Source organism: Convolutriloba macropyga, chromosome 7, assembly GCF_964194025.1.
Source record: "Convolutriloba macropyga chromosome 7, txConMacr16.3, whole genome shotgun sequence".
NCBI lineage: Eukaryota > Metazoa > Xenacoelomorpha > Acoela > Convolutidae > Convolutriloba > Convolutriloba macropyga.
Genome location: NC_134474.1, coordinates 60,636,847 through 60,653,970, shown reverse-complemented (window position 1 = coordinate 60,653,970; position 17,124 = coordinate 60,636,847). Strand labels below are relative to the sequence as shown.

Genomic DNA, 17,124 nt, shown 5'->3' with positions numbered 1-17,124 from the left:
ATATGCCCACAAAGGCCGAGAGGACAAAACATACTATAGGTTCCAAATTTCTACATTCATTTCTTTTGTTCTGCCCGACACGGAATTATTTTTGAACTCCTATATTTTAATACAATTTTTGCGTCATTAACTTTGCTCGAAAACGTCATCTAATTTTGAAGCAACTTTAAGGCTTACTGTTTATAAAGAGACCATGTGATTTTTTTCACACACCTACTAAACACAAAAGTTAGGATTGACTTGAACTTATATCATTAAACTGCAAAGCTCGAGCAACAACTAAAAGCGCTCTGAAATTTAACATTATAAATTGATAACCTGGTTTTAACTCCACCAAGCAATCCAAATATTTTCACCAATTTACAACATACAGCCATGATTGCCGACCGATTCACAGAAGAACGTGAACGAAACCGGGCTCTCGGCATCGCCCTAGCTTTCATCTCTTTCGGGTTTCTCTTTGCCCCGCCATTCGGGGGTGTTCTTTACGAGTTCTGTGGAAAAGAAGTACCCTTCCTTTTCCTAGCTTGTGTCGCGTTAATTGATGCGGCCATGTTGCTTCTAGTCAGTTCGAAAAATTCGATCAAGCTTCAACAACAACATGCTCAAGTACCACACGCGCCTATTTATAAACTACTACTAGACCCAGATGTTCTGGTCATTTCGGCTGCCCTAATCATGGCTAACATTTCCCTCGCATTTCTGGAACCAACGATTGCAACTTGGATGGAAGATTCCATGGATGCTGACCAATGGCAACAAGGAATCATCTGGCTTCCCGGCTTTTTCCCTCACATTTTCGGAGTGTACTTGTGCGTACAACTTTCGAACAAGTACGCGAAAACGCAGTACATTTACGCTGGAATCGGCTTATGCGTAATCGGCGTGTCCACTTGTTTCATTCCGGCATGTTCGACATTCACGTTATTGATTCTCCCTATATGCGGAATGTGTTTTGGTGTTGCGTTGGTTGACACAGCGCTGATTCCAGCTCTGTCATACCTGGTCGATAGCAGGTATACTTCCGTTTATGGAAGTGTGTACGCAATAGCGGACATTTCCTACTCGCTGGCATATGCGTTCGGTCCAGTGGTAGCCGGATGGATGGTACATATTGTGGGGTTCACCTTTCTCAATATAATTGTGGGGGTGGCCAGTTGTCTGTATGCGCCCAGTTTGTACTCACTGAAGAGAATCTACGGAGAACAGGCTGAGTTCCAGGCGAGGCGACAGGAACAGACTGGATTGCTGGACAACGAAGAGCTCAACCCAAACATCGATGGTTAGTTCACTTTTTCAATGTTTATATTACCCGCACTAGTGTGTCTGAACTTTTAAGATTGGCAATTTTTTTGAATAGGGCTGTCTTTTTAATGTAGTGCTGCTTCATTTATAAAGCCGCATTATTTTGGGTTGAATCAAAATTTTTTCTAAGTCAACTATCAGTGATGTTAATTTTTTCCCGTAATTTTCTTACATTAATTCTACTCACCTAATATAATGAGGAGAGGAAATCCATGTTAGATGGGCTTTTTCACTGTCTACAAATTTTCTACCATTTTTTAAACTGAATTGGCAAATTTCTCTATAATAGAATTTTTTACGCGAAATATATCAAAACAAACTATTGTCAACCTGTCCGTTTATTCAATTCTCTTAAAATCAATCAACAAAGATATCATATTGTAAAATATATTTAATGGTTTATAACTGTTACAAGCGAGCAAAATTTTTGCTTCTTCTTAATTCTGGGTTGCTTAGAATTTTTTTATTGGCAAAAGTTTAATTATTTGGAAAAAGAAAAAATATATAAATGAAGAAACACGAAAACACTGAGAATTTTTTCCCAACAGAGAAAATTGTTGTTCTTTATGTTTTTGCACATCGCATTTTATGTAAAATACCATCAATAGACAGCCGCATGCATGATTCCGAGATGGCACGCCTGATCACATATTTACAAGCATACAGGCAAAAAATTAGCTTCTAAGTTTGACAAAATGTTTTGCACGGCTGATTTCTCATAAAATATTTGCATTAAACCAATTCTACCTTTTTTAAAACTATCATATGAGTTAGACTACTAATCCTTTTTACGAGAAAATTAAGAGAAAGTTCTTGCTCTAAAGTTCCATTTTTGGTTATGCATTGAATGGATAATCAATGCCATTTAAGTTTCAGTTTGGCACTCTGTAATTAAACCTTTGTGATATGCTCTCTCTTAAGCCTCTCGTAAGCCTTTCTCAACTATTTGCAAAACCTTAAACAAAATCCATGGAATTTTTAAAAAAAACTTCGTAAATCACTTCGAATTTAAACATAATCTTTGGCTAGACATTTATACCAAAATTGTCCGTAAGCTAACTTAACAACCGAACAACTTGTTTTTCCTCACACAACATGTACATTCGAACGATTGCAGCTGTCTCATAATATTCTCGGCACAAAAAAAGGGAAATACCATTTTAAGAAAATTATGAAAACTTTGAAATTATTAGTGAAAAAAAAATGATGAAAGAAAGCTATTAAGAAAAAAGTGGAGAACATCATTTCAATAAATTGCTACTGAATTAAAATAAGTCATCTGCGAAAAGTGAAGTACTTACTGCTAATTTGATTCGGTTGGAGCTTCTTTGAAGAATGCTAAGTTGAGAGTTACCAACAGATTGCTCAGAATGTTGCAAAAACTCAACAATATATAAGTTTCTCGAAAAACTATAGTTTACTTCTGCAAAACAATTAACGCTGATTTTTCTCATTAATTGAGTTTTTGCCTCCAAAATATAATTATTTGTTGTCATCTAAGACTCTTTGCCTGACGTCCAAAACTTTAACACGTTCACGAAAGAGAGCAGAAGATTCATTTATTAGTTGTTCTTAAAAAATTTGTAATCAGGAAAAAAACAAATGTTAATGAAAAATTTCACCAAATAGATTGTGCAAACATTTCTCAAGATTTTAGTTTCAGTTTCTAAATTTATGGCCGTGTGAAAATGGTTTAAACTAAACCTTAATGCGTCTAAAGATAGTGCGTCAGAAAAATTGCTGACAAAAATCAAAAACGCAAACACGTGTACTAAATCGGAAAAACAATTTTAAAGAAACTAGCATACAAACTTAGAAAAGTTTTTCATGAAAATAAATGAGAGTAAACTTTTTTTCCCGGGACGTGGAATATTTAAAAACCCAATTGCTTTTTCAAAATCTATTCTCTTTCCTAATTTTTTTTCGAAGACACTTTGATTAATTTTTTGAAATTCTTAGCACAAAAATGCCCACATTTTGGAATATTTTTGTTTGTAGTGTATACTTTGATAGAAATAAAGCTGAACAACCAAAATATTCATTGATAAAATTGATGCAACTCTAACTTTCAAAAAAAAATTATGAAAACAAACTGAGAGACCACTTAAAATTTTCCTTGTGCTTTGTCGACAAACAATATCACTTGATGTGCAGTTAGCAATTTGGCATTTTTGTCGACAACAAATTTGACAAATTTTTTGGATCATAGTTTTAAACTTTTTTACCTGAGGTAGTCTTTTTCAAAAAATGTTGATTAGAAACGTTATTAAATGGACAATTAATGCAGTCAGGTTGCAGCATGCATGAATCCGAGATGGCACGCCTGATCACATATTTACAAGCATACAGGCAAAAAATTAGCTTCTAAGTTTGACAAAATGTTTTGCACGGCTGATTTCTCATAAAATATTTGCATTAAACCAATTCTACCTTTTTTAAAACTATCATATGAGTTAGACTACTAATCCCTTTTACGAGAAAATTAAGAGAAAGTTCTTGCTCTAAAGTTCCATTTTTGGTTATGCATTGAATGGATAATCAATGCCATTTAAGTTTCAGTTTGGCACTCTGTAATTAAACCTTTGTGATATGCTCTCTCTTAAGCCTCTCGTAAGCCTTTCTCAACTATTTGCAAAACCTTAAACAAAATCCATGGAATTTTTTAAAAAAACTTCGTAAATCACTTGGAAATTAAACATAATCTTTGGCTAGACATTTATACCAAAATTGTCCGTAAGCTAACTTAACAACCGAACAACTTGTTTTTCCTCACACAACATGTTCATTCGAACGATTGCAGCTGTCTCACAATATTCTCGGCACAAAATAAAAGGAAAAACCATTTTAAGAAAATTATGAAAACTATGAAATTATTAGTGAAAAAGAATGATGAAAGAAAGCTATTAAGAAAAAAGTGGAGAACATCATTTCAATCAATTGCTACTGAATTAAAATAAGTCATCTGCGAAAAGTGAAGTACTTACTGCTAATTTGATTCGGTTGAAGCTTCATTGAAGAATGCTAAAATGAGAGTTACCAACAGATTGCTCAGAATGTTGCAAAAACTCAACAATATATAAGTTTCTCGAAAAACTATAGTTTACTTCTGCAAAACAATTAACGCTGATTTCTCTCATTAATTGAGTTTTTGCCTCCAAAATATAATTATTTATTGTCATCTAAGACTCTTTGCCTGACGTCCAAAATTTTAACACGTTCACGAAAGAGAGCAGAAGATTCATTTATTAGTTGTTCTTAAAAAATTGTAATCAGGAAAAAAACAAATGTTAATGAAAAATTTCACCAAATAGATTGTGCAAACATTTCTCAAGATTTTAGTTTCAGTTTCTAAATTTATGGCTGTGTGAAAATGGTTTAAACTAAAGATTATTGCGTCTAAAGATAGTGCGTCAGAAAAATTGCTGACAAAAATCAAAAACGCAAACACGTGTACTAAATCGGAAAAACAATTTTGAAGAAACTAGCATACAAACTTAGAAAAGTTTTTCATGAAAACAAATGAGAGTAAACCTTTTTTCCTGGGACGTGGAATATTAAAAAACCCTATTGCCTTTTCAAAATCTATTCTCTTTCCTAATACTTTTTCGAAGAAACTTTGATTAATTTTTTGAAATTCTTAGCACAAAAATGCCCACATTTTGGAATATTTTTGTTTGTAGTGTATACTTTGATAGAAATAAAGCTGAACAACCAAAATATTCATTGATAAAATTGATGCAACTCTAACTTTCAAAAAAAATTATTTTTATGAAACAAACTGAGAAACCACTTAAAATTTTCCTTGTGCTTTTGTCGACAAACAATATCACTTAATGTGCAGTTAGCAATCTGCCATTTTTGTCGACAACAAATTTGACAAATTTTTTGGATCCTAGTTTTTAACTTTTTTTACCTGAGGTATTCTTTTTCAAAAAATGTTGATAAGAAACGTTATTGAATGGACAAGTAATGCAGTCAGGTTGCAGCGAGAAAATCCAAAAGAGTTTAAAGAAGACTATATGCAACACTGTTGCATTCATATCATATCGTTAAGCTCAAAAACTTGGTCACACTGAAGTATTCCCTCATGAGAAAATTTAAAACATTGAATCGTTTGGCATGAATTGAAAGATCATAAATTGTTAAATTTTCCGCGTGCAAATTGATTCGTTTCAATGCTATATCTATTTTTAACTGAGAAAAATAGAGCCCTTCTTGAAAAATTTTTTCGTTTGATTTTAGAAAAGGTTTCTTTTGTGTAGTTTTCTAGAATATTTAGTTATGCTATGAACTGTTTTTGCGACTGTTCTTATATATCAAACCCAGACACAAAATTAGCGTCTCCTCTTCTTACAGAAAAATTGAAAAAAAATTCACCACAATTATAATAAAGAAACATGGAAAAATGACGTGTATATTTTTTAACAAATAATCAAAAAATCTCTTTTACGTAATTACTTCCCGATTACGCTCTGCATTTCCTACGTGCTAAACTCAGCTTTAGGAGTGCATTGGTTTGAATTAACAATTTTAGTGCATTAACTAACTCGCTGTGATTTCTGAATTGGACTTTTCGTTTAGTTAGTTCTACAAACGCAAAATTACAATTAACATTTACCACGCTTAAAAAAGATTTGTGTTAACTCTTTAAAAAGCATTCTTTCATAAACTCCGTAGAATTTTACGCATGTCTTTTGCTACAAACTGTTTTTTTTTATTTTTGTGGCAACTAATAGATAGTCATAGTCAAATAAGGCTTAAACAGATCGAAATAAATCAAGGAGGTTTGGTAATGTACGTTTGCACATAATCTTCCGATCCCACTCATCCATAATTTTGACTTAATCTTTTTTTCGAAAAAGAGACAAAGAGACTGAACTCAAACAACTAATTATTGAATAACGCTTCATTAGATCGCACATGATGCCTGTCATGAGTAACACTTAAAAACAAGACAAATTTATCTACTTAAAGCTAATAAGAAGTCGAAATTGTACTCAATTTCATAACGAAGTCAAAATAGCACCAAAAGAAAATTGAACTAATATATCTTTTTCAAACGTCATCAGAAAACACTTGAGACCTGTTTTTCGAGAAAAATTAACAGGTATAAAATAAACACATAGGGTAAAAAGAAAAAAACATCCATGCTTTTCAAAAACAACTGATTTCAAAGTCATGAAATTAATAGATATAAAATACAGCATTAAAATCTTTCACCTACACCTTCGGGACTCCAAAAAAAACAAGGAGACCTTTCGTTTAATATAATGAATCACGAGACCGAAAACAACACAAAATACAGGTATCGAAAAGTTAGCTAATTTTGCGGGAAAAATATCTATTCACTAAAAACATTGAATCGGATACTCTTCAACAGCATTAACGTGATGTTTAATTTTTTAATATTGTAATAATGTGACAAGAGAGCAAAAAAAGCTCAAACATGCGATAATGTGAAAGTTTCAAAAAAGTTAAAAAGTTATGAATAAAATTATGGTAGTATTAATGCCAAAAACAATTATCTAAAACATAAAAACGCAATGAAGATTACCTTCTATTTCACTTGGAAAGCGATAGTACCTCTCTATCTCTCTCTCTCTCTCTCTCTCTCTCTCTCTCCCTCTCTCCCCTCTCTCTCTCTCTCTCTCTCTCTCTCTCTCTGTGTGTGTGTGTGTGTGTGTGTGTGTGTGTGTGTGTCTCTTTCTCTTTCTCTCTCTCTCTCTCTTTCTTTGCCGATATCACAGTGTAAGGTGACAAAATTAAAGTAAAAATAGAAAAGCTCAAAAATTGTTATTTTAAAAAAAAAGTTTCTGAAAAAATCATAGCAACAATAAGGTTTCAACTAGAAAAAAACTAATTCGACTAACTTGTAAATGTCTAGAAAGCCAATTAGACCAAATATTAGTAATTTTAAATCGATAAAAAACAAAATATCAACGAAGTAGGCTCAGATCAAAACTTCTCTAACAATTTTACGCAAATACAGTGTTAAGTCAAAGCATTTTAGATTTTTCTGCTAAAAAATATTAAATGTTCATTGGCTTCATTTTGTTTAATTATGTTCTGCTCATTTTTACGTATTTTTGATCTATAATAACTGGTTTTTGATTTAAAATCATTCTGGTCAGTAATTAACATACAAATGAAAACCAAAAGAAAAACAATATTTTTTTAAAAAGAAGACAACGCGCCAATACAATCCAAAAACTCATGATTAATGCAAAACTATCCCAGCTGTTGCTGCTGGTCTATTATCTTTTAATTAATCAAAATGTGAGCGAAATATCTCATTTGTCAAAAGTAAGCAAAATATCAAGAATTGATGATCAATTTTGGATAATTATCGAGTTATATCAGCAAAAAAAAATATTAGTTTTTATTCGAAAGCATTATATACTTTCACTAGTTGCTCCTGAGATAGCGAATCAGACTTTTGATTAATTGTACTCAGTCATGAAACTACAAGAAAAACAACAAATGCGGGTAAAAGTCAAGAAGTCTGCAAAAATTAACAAAAAATTTTAGCGGAGCCATAAAAACAGTGAGCATTACTCAGAAAAATTAATATTTAATAAATGAAACTCATTAGAACATACATTGGTTTCCTCATTAATTAACTTTTAAAAGAAAACAGGCTTGTATTTAAATTGGGCAAAAATTGCAGAAATTTTTAAATCAGGACGGCGCTAATACACAATCTGAATCATTTTCATTTGCGAAAATCAACAATGAGAACGAAACAAATTGGCCATGATATCAATGTAAGGCTGTAAAAAACATAATTGTTTGTACGTAACAGATTATTTGGCAAAGAAAAAATATCTTAAAAGTTTATTTCGCCTTTTGAAAAATAACGATTTAAATTTGCAGAAAAGCGCCAAATTAGCAGTTTCAGAACACATTCTTATAAATTGGTAGCATAAATAACCCTCAATTGGGCAAAAAAGATTGTGTAAGCAGTTTTTATGTTCACACTACCCGTCAATTTGGACAAAGTTGGCTAAAGAAGCATAATTAGTGCCATTCTGGTGAAAAAAAATGAAAAAGATTGAATTTAAAAACTTTAGGCAAAAGTTGTAGCCGAAAAACCTTCAATAAAAAATTCAGCAATTTACTCTCAACTTTAAACGCAAAACTAAAAAAGACTTTGGTCAACAATTTTATCATATTTTTTTAGCAAAACTGATCAAATTTTTTGACAAAAATTATGAAAAATGTGAACAAAACAACGCAACAGAGGCTAATGTTCACAAAACTTTATTCCTGCGTAACTCGGCTGCGAAAAGGGGAAATTCAAAAAAATATCTTTTCATTTGAAATTTTGCGCTGGACAAGCTTTCTAATGATATTTCTCGCAACTCTAACCGATGAATATATCGATCGGCGAAAATTGACTGAACAAAGAAACCATTCTATTATATAGTTTCTCCTGCACTTAAGTTTGTGGGAAAAATAATCAAAATAATATGTATCGAATTATAAAACATCTTCCAACAAGAAAATTGAATCAACAAATGTTTCTTATCTTTAAGTGTCTAAGGTTTTATGATTTTCGCTTGAAAATTATCCTTACATCTCAAGCACAGGGAGCAGGTTGCTCCTCAATTGAGCTTTTTGAACTGCCATATTTTCAGTGAACAAACTGCTACTAAAGTAATTATCTCTTACTGAAATAAATTTTTTATCACTCCCAAACTATGCAGATTAAAATCAAGTTGTTCATTCTTTTTAATTATTTTTTGATAATTCGTTTTATATTTGATTTTAACTGCTTCTATTGAAGACTTGCATAAAACTCCAATATTATATTGCTGCTGACAATTGCCACAGAAATCTCACTTTTTTGCCACAAAATTTCATCAATCGGTGGCCAGTCATTATCCAAGTTTTCAATAGGAAAAGCAAGTAAAAATTTTCACCAGAAATTGCATGCATAAATATTCTGCTAGAAAATTTTAAAAGGTTTTAATTTGATTGTTGATGCCACTAAAACTCGCTTGCACAAAACTACTTGCACAAAATTACCACCGTTGCTGTGGAGTGAATTTGCAGATTGATTTCCAATTTGCATTCAATCTAAATATTAAAACTTAGATTGTTGATGGCTGAATTTTAAAACACTAATAGCTATAAATGGGCCAGTAATTTATTTTCTCTATCCCAAAAGTTACTCAAGGCCAATTACTTGTCAAAAAAAGTTGCCTCGAGAAGAATACTGGTCGAATTGAAACTATCTTCATATTGGTTCCACAAAAAACTATATGCCATTAGTCAACGAATTTGTAATAGATTAAAACGGTTATCAATAAACTTGATGATGGTCGATTATCTGTGGCTTCTACTCTTGCATTGCTGCATCCAAAAAATAACACTATGTTAGCTTAATTTCAGAAAATAATATCAGACAAGATTTTGGCAGCGATATATTTTTATCAATCTTTTAAGTTTTAGTGATATATGAATGCAAATTCAATTGTTAACACAATCAATAGCTCTCTGTCACTAAAAAATAGAAAAATAATTTTCTTAAGCCAAACTGTTGTTGCATAATGTCTTGTGAAACTAAGAATAAACTAATTATGAAACAGTCAAACGATCAAAATTTAGACGATCAAAATATTTCTAGCGTTCTTACAAAAACGTTATATTCATTTAATCCAATTGTTGTTTTTTTAATTAGAGGCAGCAAAAAAATTTTATGTAAGAAAAATTTAGGAAAATGGCCAGATAAAAATCTTTCGTTTTGTTTTGCATATTTTGTTTTCTTAAAATACTCCGCTTTTTAATTTGAGGCTAAGAAAACCCTCACCTATTTAACCCGAGCTTGATTTTGGTAGAAAAAAGCCACTCAAAACGAGTTACATGAAATTTATCATGAAATTGTATTTCAGCGATATTTTTAGTATCTGGGTATTTTCCCACTACAATATTACTAATGCTCATATTCCAGAGCGCTATATTATGTAATTTTCATTGATTTCTTGATGCAACGTGAAAAAACTTCTTGGTTGCTCCGTTCCAATTTTAAAAAAGTTAGCTGTTCAGTTTTGCCCAAAAATGAGGTGTATTTTTTGATTTGTCAGAAGAAAATTTAAAGAGTTTGATTTATGTTTTGCCATTATGTGTTTTCTTAAATGGCTCGTTATAAAAAGGGATATCCATTGCCAAACAAATTTTTGTCCCAACCCACAACAATATAGAATGTTAAGAACATTATAGCAGCTTGACTTCTGTTCAATACGCTAACTTCGGCAAATATTTGAGCTGTGAAGAGAGATGCAAATTTTGAACCATTGAAAAACCTCTTTAAATTAAATCGTTGATAAACAATTTTCATTTTATTCATTTCTCATCGAAATAATGACTTTAATTGTCCCTATTTTCAAAATCTTTGAAATGAAAAATAGTCATATATTGTGTCTATGATCAACAAAAGAAGTGACTGTATTTCCAACAACATAAAAACTTTGGATTTCAGAGCACCTAAATTGAAGTTTTAAACTCCTTAAGGGAATTTGATTTGTACAATCTTACTTACATAAAAGTCACTGAGAACACTCTGAATGCACTTCGACCCCAAAATTGTAGAGGTTACATTTTTGGTTTTATGTGAAAAAATATTAATTTTCCTGGTAAAAAAAGTACTAAGAGACAAATCAATTTCTTTTTAATTTTTTTTACTTAAGGCAGCTTGCAGAAAGGGTACGTATTTTGCTTCTTTTGTAATCAGTTCACATTATCTACACTGTTCAATTTTTTTTATTGATTTTCATTTTTTCCAGAAAAAATAATTTCTGTCGAGAATGTTTCAAATCCAATTTAACGCCAATATGTAGTTTGCCATTTTTTAATTGCAATAGCAAAAACTGGCAGTTTTAACATTGCACGTTTTCTGTGACAGAAAATAAATGTAGGAGAGAAGTCTTAATCTTTTCCAAATGTTAAAAAAACTTACATTCTTTAAATTAAGGATAATTAAATTTAAATTTAATCCCATATTTTGAAAAATATTCCTGCTCAGCAAAATAAAATGACCAACTGGAAATCAAAGTGAGAAACTATCAAAATTGTACAACCGAAACTGGAATTTTTTTGAAAAAAAAAGAAATGAGAAATATGTTTTTTCCAGTTCAACGAATTACAAATTATGGAGATTTTCACTTAGTGATCAGCTGGGTTTGAATGCTTTTTGTCTTTAATTACGCATACGAAAACTTTTCAAAGATTTTATTACGCGAATTTTCATCTAATCGAAATTTAAGTGATCGAAACATCTCTCACGCTACTTTTTGTTGACTTGCTGGAAAAAATAATTAAAACCTTTTCCCCGATTTTGCCCCTCTCTCTTAATATCTTACTCTGCTATTGAAAACTCGTCAAAATCAAATGCCCGCAAATATTTTCTTGAAAATGTTAAAAGATCAAGTTTTTAAATTTGTTTGAAAACAGTTGTTAGTTGAATTTTTTTCATATTTTTTTTACTGGTTATTGAGCCAAATTTGCTCTTTATAGATAAAAAATGTTTTCTTCAATGTTTTCTTTTTTATATAGATAGAAAATGTTTGACTTCAATGTTTTCTTTTTTATTCAAAAAAATTTCTGTTAAAATGTTTTAAAATTTTAAATTTGGGAGCTTTAAATGATTATGCTGCTACTGTAAAAGGAGCATTACTATATCAAAGCAAACATCTGTAGATTCTTGCCTAGGTGATTTTTTCAAGTTAGCGTAAGTTAGTCAGCAAGTGACAAGTTGGAACTTTTTGAACGAGCGCACCGCGAGCCTCCTTGTTTCTGTAACTTCAACAAAAAATAATTAATTAATTTGGCTAACTAATTTCTGTTGAAATAATTTTGCCCTAAATAGGTTTAATAGATTTCTTCCTAATGGAGCATTGGATCATTTCCTTCAGGAGGTGATAGCTACTATGATATGAGCAGAGGTGGTCCCTACCAGACAAACAGCACCTCTTTCACTAACAGCTCCCTCAACCCACAAGACCAGGCAGCCAGTCAGAAACAGTACAGTGAATCTGGACCCCAATTCAGTCCAGGTCCAATGGGGGGATACCAGCAAGCCAGTTTCGAACTCAAACAGAAGCTCCAATCGGGCCTCAGTTTCTCATTCAAAAAATGATCAATATAAAACGACGCTAAAATCAAGGTGGTCAAATATGCGGAGTTTTGCGGTTTGAAAGGAATCTACATCGCCTAATATGATATCGAAAGCAATTTTAGCGAAGTTATCTTCAGAAATGCTGCGAAAATTGGAATTATATCAATTAAGAACGCATAAATATTATCGATTTGTTTCCTCTCGTCTTTTCAACTTCCATTTTTAAATTTTCTGACAATTTTGTGGGGCTAAATTTATCTTGAATAGACTCGCTCGCTCATAAAGATTTTTGCTTGATGGTTAAAATTTTGCTGGAAAAAAGATAAATGGTTGAAAAATTTTGCTTAGCCCCATTTATTAACTAACTATCAACCATCAAATGTTGAGGAAATAGATCAAGTTTGCGGGAGAAAAACTGGAAAAACGGGAAAAATACTGAAAATATAGTATCACTTTAATAGCCGTGTCATTATTTCACCACATACAAAAAACTGTCAATAGGTTTCAGAAATTTTTGTGTACAAATAATTCTTGTTTCGATAACAGGAAAATTGTAATTCTATCCTGAATGATGTTGATTGAGTAACACAGACATATTATTTCTGTTTCATTAAGTGATCAATTGTTAATTAATTAAATAACTAATTGGTTAATTCATAGTCACTGAATTTCTGCTACAAAAGTAACACGAGAGATTTTATATCTATTTTTGAATGATATGATTATGATTAAAACAGTGTATAGTTCTTTCTTGTATGAAAAAAGTTCAATTATGAAATGTATAATAATTTCTAAACAATTTTCAAATTTTGTTTGTATATCCTTTATAATTTTAATTATGCAAATATTTCCATTATTTCACTTTTTTAAATTGAGTGACCACTATTTGACGCTCTCAACCCCCACCCCCCCCCCCCCCCCCCATTCTTTTCCATGCTTCATTTTAAAATGACTAAACGCTTTCGTGTTTACTCCAAAATGCTTAAGTAATAGCATCACAGTCCATTAACGGGAATTATCTCTCAACACTTGTAAAAATTTTTTTTTTCATTACCTATGTTTAAACCAAACTAATGCATTACTTTAGAATCTCTATCATCTCAAGAAGCCTCTAAAAAAATGGCATTTGTCGAGAATAGCGTTCGAGTTCGAGAAGTCAGAAAATCTGGCATTTTGAAAGTGACGCAACATGAGCGTTTCAAAATACATGCATTGAAAACTCTTATGCAAGTTTCAAATGTCAGCTCTCGACAGAGTCAGATTCTACAGTGCGAGATTTGAAAACTTGCAAGGTGCTGGTTTCAAGCAAGGATGTGTCACTCTGCTAAAGTCATTTTGTAATTCTGATTACTTCTCGAACCCGAATGCGATTCTCATAGTCGCGTAACTTCATACTGAAAATACTTTAAATAGCCAAATCAGAGGCAAAATTTTTCCTGATTTTGTTGCTTGAAGCCCTTGGAAAGCTCTCGCTGTTTCGTACTTACTCTGATGTTCTTTTGCCAGGTAACAAGGCAAGATCACGACATGATTAACCACGTATTAGTACTTTTCTTATCAAGAATGTCAAGGTTCACAGCCGAAGAAATCACATTTCTGCCATTTTAATTTTTTTAAAACCAACAGTTGATATTTCACAGTTCTAACAGTTCCGAGAAGAACAACTCCTATTTCTTAAGTAATTTTGTCGTAGTGTCCGGATGTATTCCCCCTCCCCTCGAAAAACCCAGTTTACTGGGCATAAATCTAACCCCCTCCCGCTCTTGTGATATTATTGCATACATATAAAGGGGACATTTATATTACATATATATTTGTGCTATATAACAAGAAAACTTGTAATTGGGGCAGGTAAAAAACTTTGGGGGCCGAAAGAGAAGTGATCCAAGTTTTCATATGCTTATGTTTGTTACAATGAAGATATTTAGCCGTTCATATCCCCGCCATCTATGAGTGGAGACAGCAACAAAATCACCGCCAACAAGATCAATAACAGCAGGAGAAATGATGATTGTGGGAATCCATCAACAACTGCTGACCAGGAACTGGATCTGTTTGAGAGGGAGTTCAGCAGCCAGGCACAACAGTGGGATGTTTACAAGACCTACAATCAGGTTAGAATTATAATCGGTTATTCTTGGCACCAATATGAACCCCAAATTCAAATTAGAATGAAAATTTAGGCAGAATCTATTTTAATATTCAATATAGTTGCTTAGTTGGTGTGCCGGACTTTATAATTACCGGCAAATAGCATTGTTTTTAAACAAGTAAAAAGAAACTAAATGGTTAACAAGAACGCTCGCGAATGTGCGTTCGCACATAATGTTCCGAACCCGCTCATCCACATTTCGAGGTAATTATCTACCAAACGAGGAAGAGCCTGAAAACTTTCCAAAATTCAGTATCGTTCAACAAGCAACTAATTTTAAAAATTTTGGATTAGAGGACCAATAAGACTTGCCCCAATCAAATAATAGCAAGCATTAACTACGACCAAAATTCGATGCCTATATTAAAAAAACACTATACAAATGATAAAATAGATGAATAGAGAAATCTGAATTAAACAAGTTAGCCGGTACTTCATTAGATAAGATACCAGCCCTGTCAATAATAGAATTCCGTAGCACACCGACAAAAAAAAGAGCAGAAGGGGGCAAAGTTCAAAAATATGTTTCAATTTTTGAAAACAACCGACTTCAAAACTAAAAAAACCAATACGTATCAACTCGGCTCAATAAGAAGGTTAGTTTGTATCTCCTAGTTCAGAGGATGCAATTGAGACTTGTCATTATTCATATTATGTCAAACGATTGCAAGAAGAACCGAAAAACAACAAGTGGGTCGGAACAATAAATTTAAAATTTAAAAATAAACTCAGCAAAGTTTTGATATTAAATTACAACCTGGTCGAATCACAAGTAAATGAAAAAATTGTATGTTTGGTTCCTTCCCTGAAAAAAAGCTAAATGCTCCCAAAAAATTGTTAAATGGTCTTAGTTTTTTTTTAAAAAAATACCTTTCGATACCGCATCTAGTTACTACATAATGTTTTTTTTTGAAGAAAAAAAATTGAAATCCAAATCTTATTTTAATGAGCCATTTTACTTTGTAAATCTTATTTGCTTGATATTGAACGTTGGATAACTTATAAGACTCTCTTGTAAACATTTATTTTATTGTAGTAATCTGATTTGACCTTATCGAGAATTTATTAGACGTATCATGATCTTAAAAAGTCTTGTAAAATTCTGAAATACTATAGAGCGCCTATCAGATACGCAATGTGCTTGTAAGGTCTTATAAATACTGTATTGCAAAATTTTTTGATTATGTCTGAGAACGTGTTAGTATAGATTTAAAAATGATAATATCTTGTAGATAGAACTTTCAAAAATCTCTGACATAGGTGTTTGCATGTCTTCATATTGCTATCATTGTACTTTTTGAGTTGGAAGCGTTTATACAAATAATCGTATAAAATTAAGCAGCGTCGACGCTTTATGAACCTAAACGTCCGACTGTTCACTCTATCAAAAAAAGACATAGCATCGCAACGTAGATTGTTCAAACAAAGTGACCCCCTATACAAAAATAAAAGTGACCCCCTAAAATAAATAAAAAACAAAACCATCTTTCGAAGCAAAACAAGGACTATTTCCTATTTTGTAAATTGACTAGCTCCTGACTAGTAAAAAAGTTGATATAATTTACACAATAAAAAGCTTTATTTCTTTTCTGAAAAAAAGCTCATCATAAAATATGTCGACAACACCAAAATTTATGGACGGATTAAAAATAGAGTCATCAAAAAAGCCCATATAAATTATATGGAAGCGCTAATTTTCAGATTTTTTGTGAGAAAAAGGAAAACAATCAAACTGCAACAGACAGTAACATTTAGAAAATCAACTATTCACGTTTTTTCATTCATCGCGTCTCTATCAAAATACAACCACTTCTTTCCACTAAATCACAATCCACCTTCTCGAAGTTTTCGAATTTTTTATTTTAAAACGTAGGGAAAAAATTAAGCAATAATTTATCGGATTAGTGTTTATATTTCACCTAAAGAGTTTTCAAGCGATACATAGTTTACATAAGTATGCAATTTTGGATTGGAACGATGTTTCTAGAGTTGTTCATACCGAGAACTTTCATCAACAGAATGTAGTTTCTTGTGAATGCTTATTGCAAAAAACTGTGAACGAGGAAGAAAAGTTTTCCATGCACGCGTCTCCTTTGTAAAAAAAACACTAATTTTTTACATCTGATTGAGAAGTCTATTCAGATGCGAGTTAGTTTATTCTTTGAAAAAAAATTAGTTAAATAACTTTATGAACAAAGTTTGCATGGAAACCTCTGCTTGACTTTTTAAATTAAATTTAATGTATAATCTCCCATTTCATTGAAACTATATTTCGTGTAATTCAGAAACCTGTTGTTAGAAATTGATATTCTAGTATTTTGACTAAGTGGTAGGGATTTGTCAAAGAATAACAAAACCCAAAAGAAAGGGAAAAACAATGAAGAATGAGATAAAATTAAGGTTTTACTGTTTTTTATCGGTCGCAGTGAATGTACGGTAAAGTAGGTAACGTTTTCGTGATAAAAACGAATCTGATTATAAAATTTTCATACGTTTGCCAGCCAGTTCATTGAGTAAACTAGTTAATGATGATTGGCAGCCTCTAAAATGT

The 17,124-nt window shown here is 31.8% G+C and overlaps 2 protein-coding genes and 1 long non-coding RNA gene across 4 annotated transcripts in view; 2 read left to right on the top strand and 1 right to left on the bottom strand.

Moving 5' to 3' along the window:
* Window positions 1-17,124, top strand: part of LOC142343208 (choline O-acetyltransferase-like) — a 154,507-nt gene that overhangs the window by 25,780 nt on the left and 111,603 nt on the right. For both annotated transcript variants that reach the window (XM_075394952.1, XM_075394951.1), the window contains exon 2: window positions 14,350-14,535. In XM_075394952.1, coding sequence (XP_075251067.1) covers window positions 14,371-14,535 — 165 coding nt within the window. In that variant the 5' untranslated portion in view covers window positions 14,350-14,370. The remainder of the gene's footprint in view (window positions 1-14,349; window positions 14,536-17,124) is intronic.
* LOC142343210 (putative vesicular acetylcholine transporter-B) lies at window positions 278-12,630 on the top strand. The gene is made up of 2 exons (XM_075394953.1): window positions 278-1,282; window positions 12,219-12,630. The coding sequence occupies exons 1-2, from the start codon at window positions 376-378 to the stop codon at window positions 12,440-12,442; spliced, it is 1,131 nt and encodes a 376-aa protein (XP_075251068.1). The 5' UTR covers window positions 278-375; the 3' UTR covers window positions 12,443-12,630.
* Window positions 14,396-17,124, bottom strand: part of LOC142343211 (uncharacterized) — an 8,238-nt gene continuing 5,509 nt past the window's right edge. Inside the window, exon 3 of the long non-coding RNA XR_012759194.1 lies at window positions 14,396-14,525. This is a non-coding gene — a long non-coding RNA (uncharacterized LOC142343211). The remainder of the gene's footprint in view (window positions 14,526-17,124) is intronic.

What these genes read in the sequence shown, in the direction of transcription:
- LOC142343210 (XM_075394953.1), top strand. Translation starts at nt 376, where the DNA reads ATGATTGCCGACCGATTCACAGAAGAACGTGAACGAAACCGGGCTCTC. An exon ending in GCTCAACCCAAACATCGATG is followed by an intron (nt 1,283 to 12,218) that starts GTTAGTTCACTT and finishes CATTTCCTTCAG; the next exon opens with GAGGTGATAGCTACTATGAT.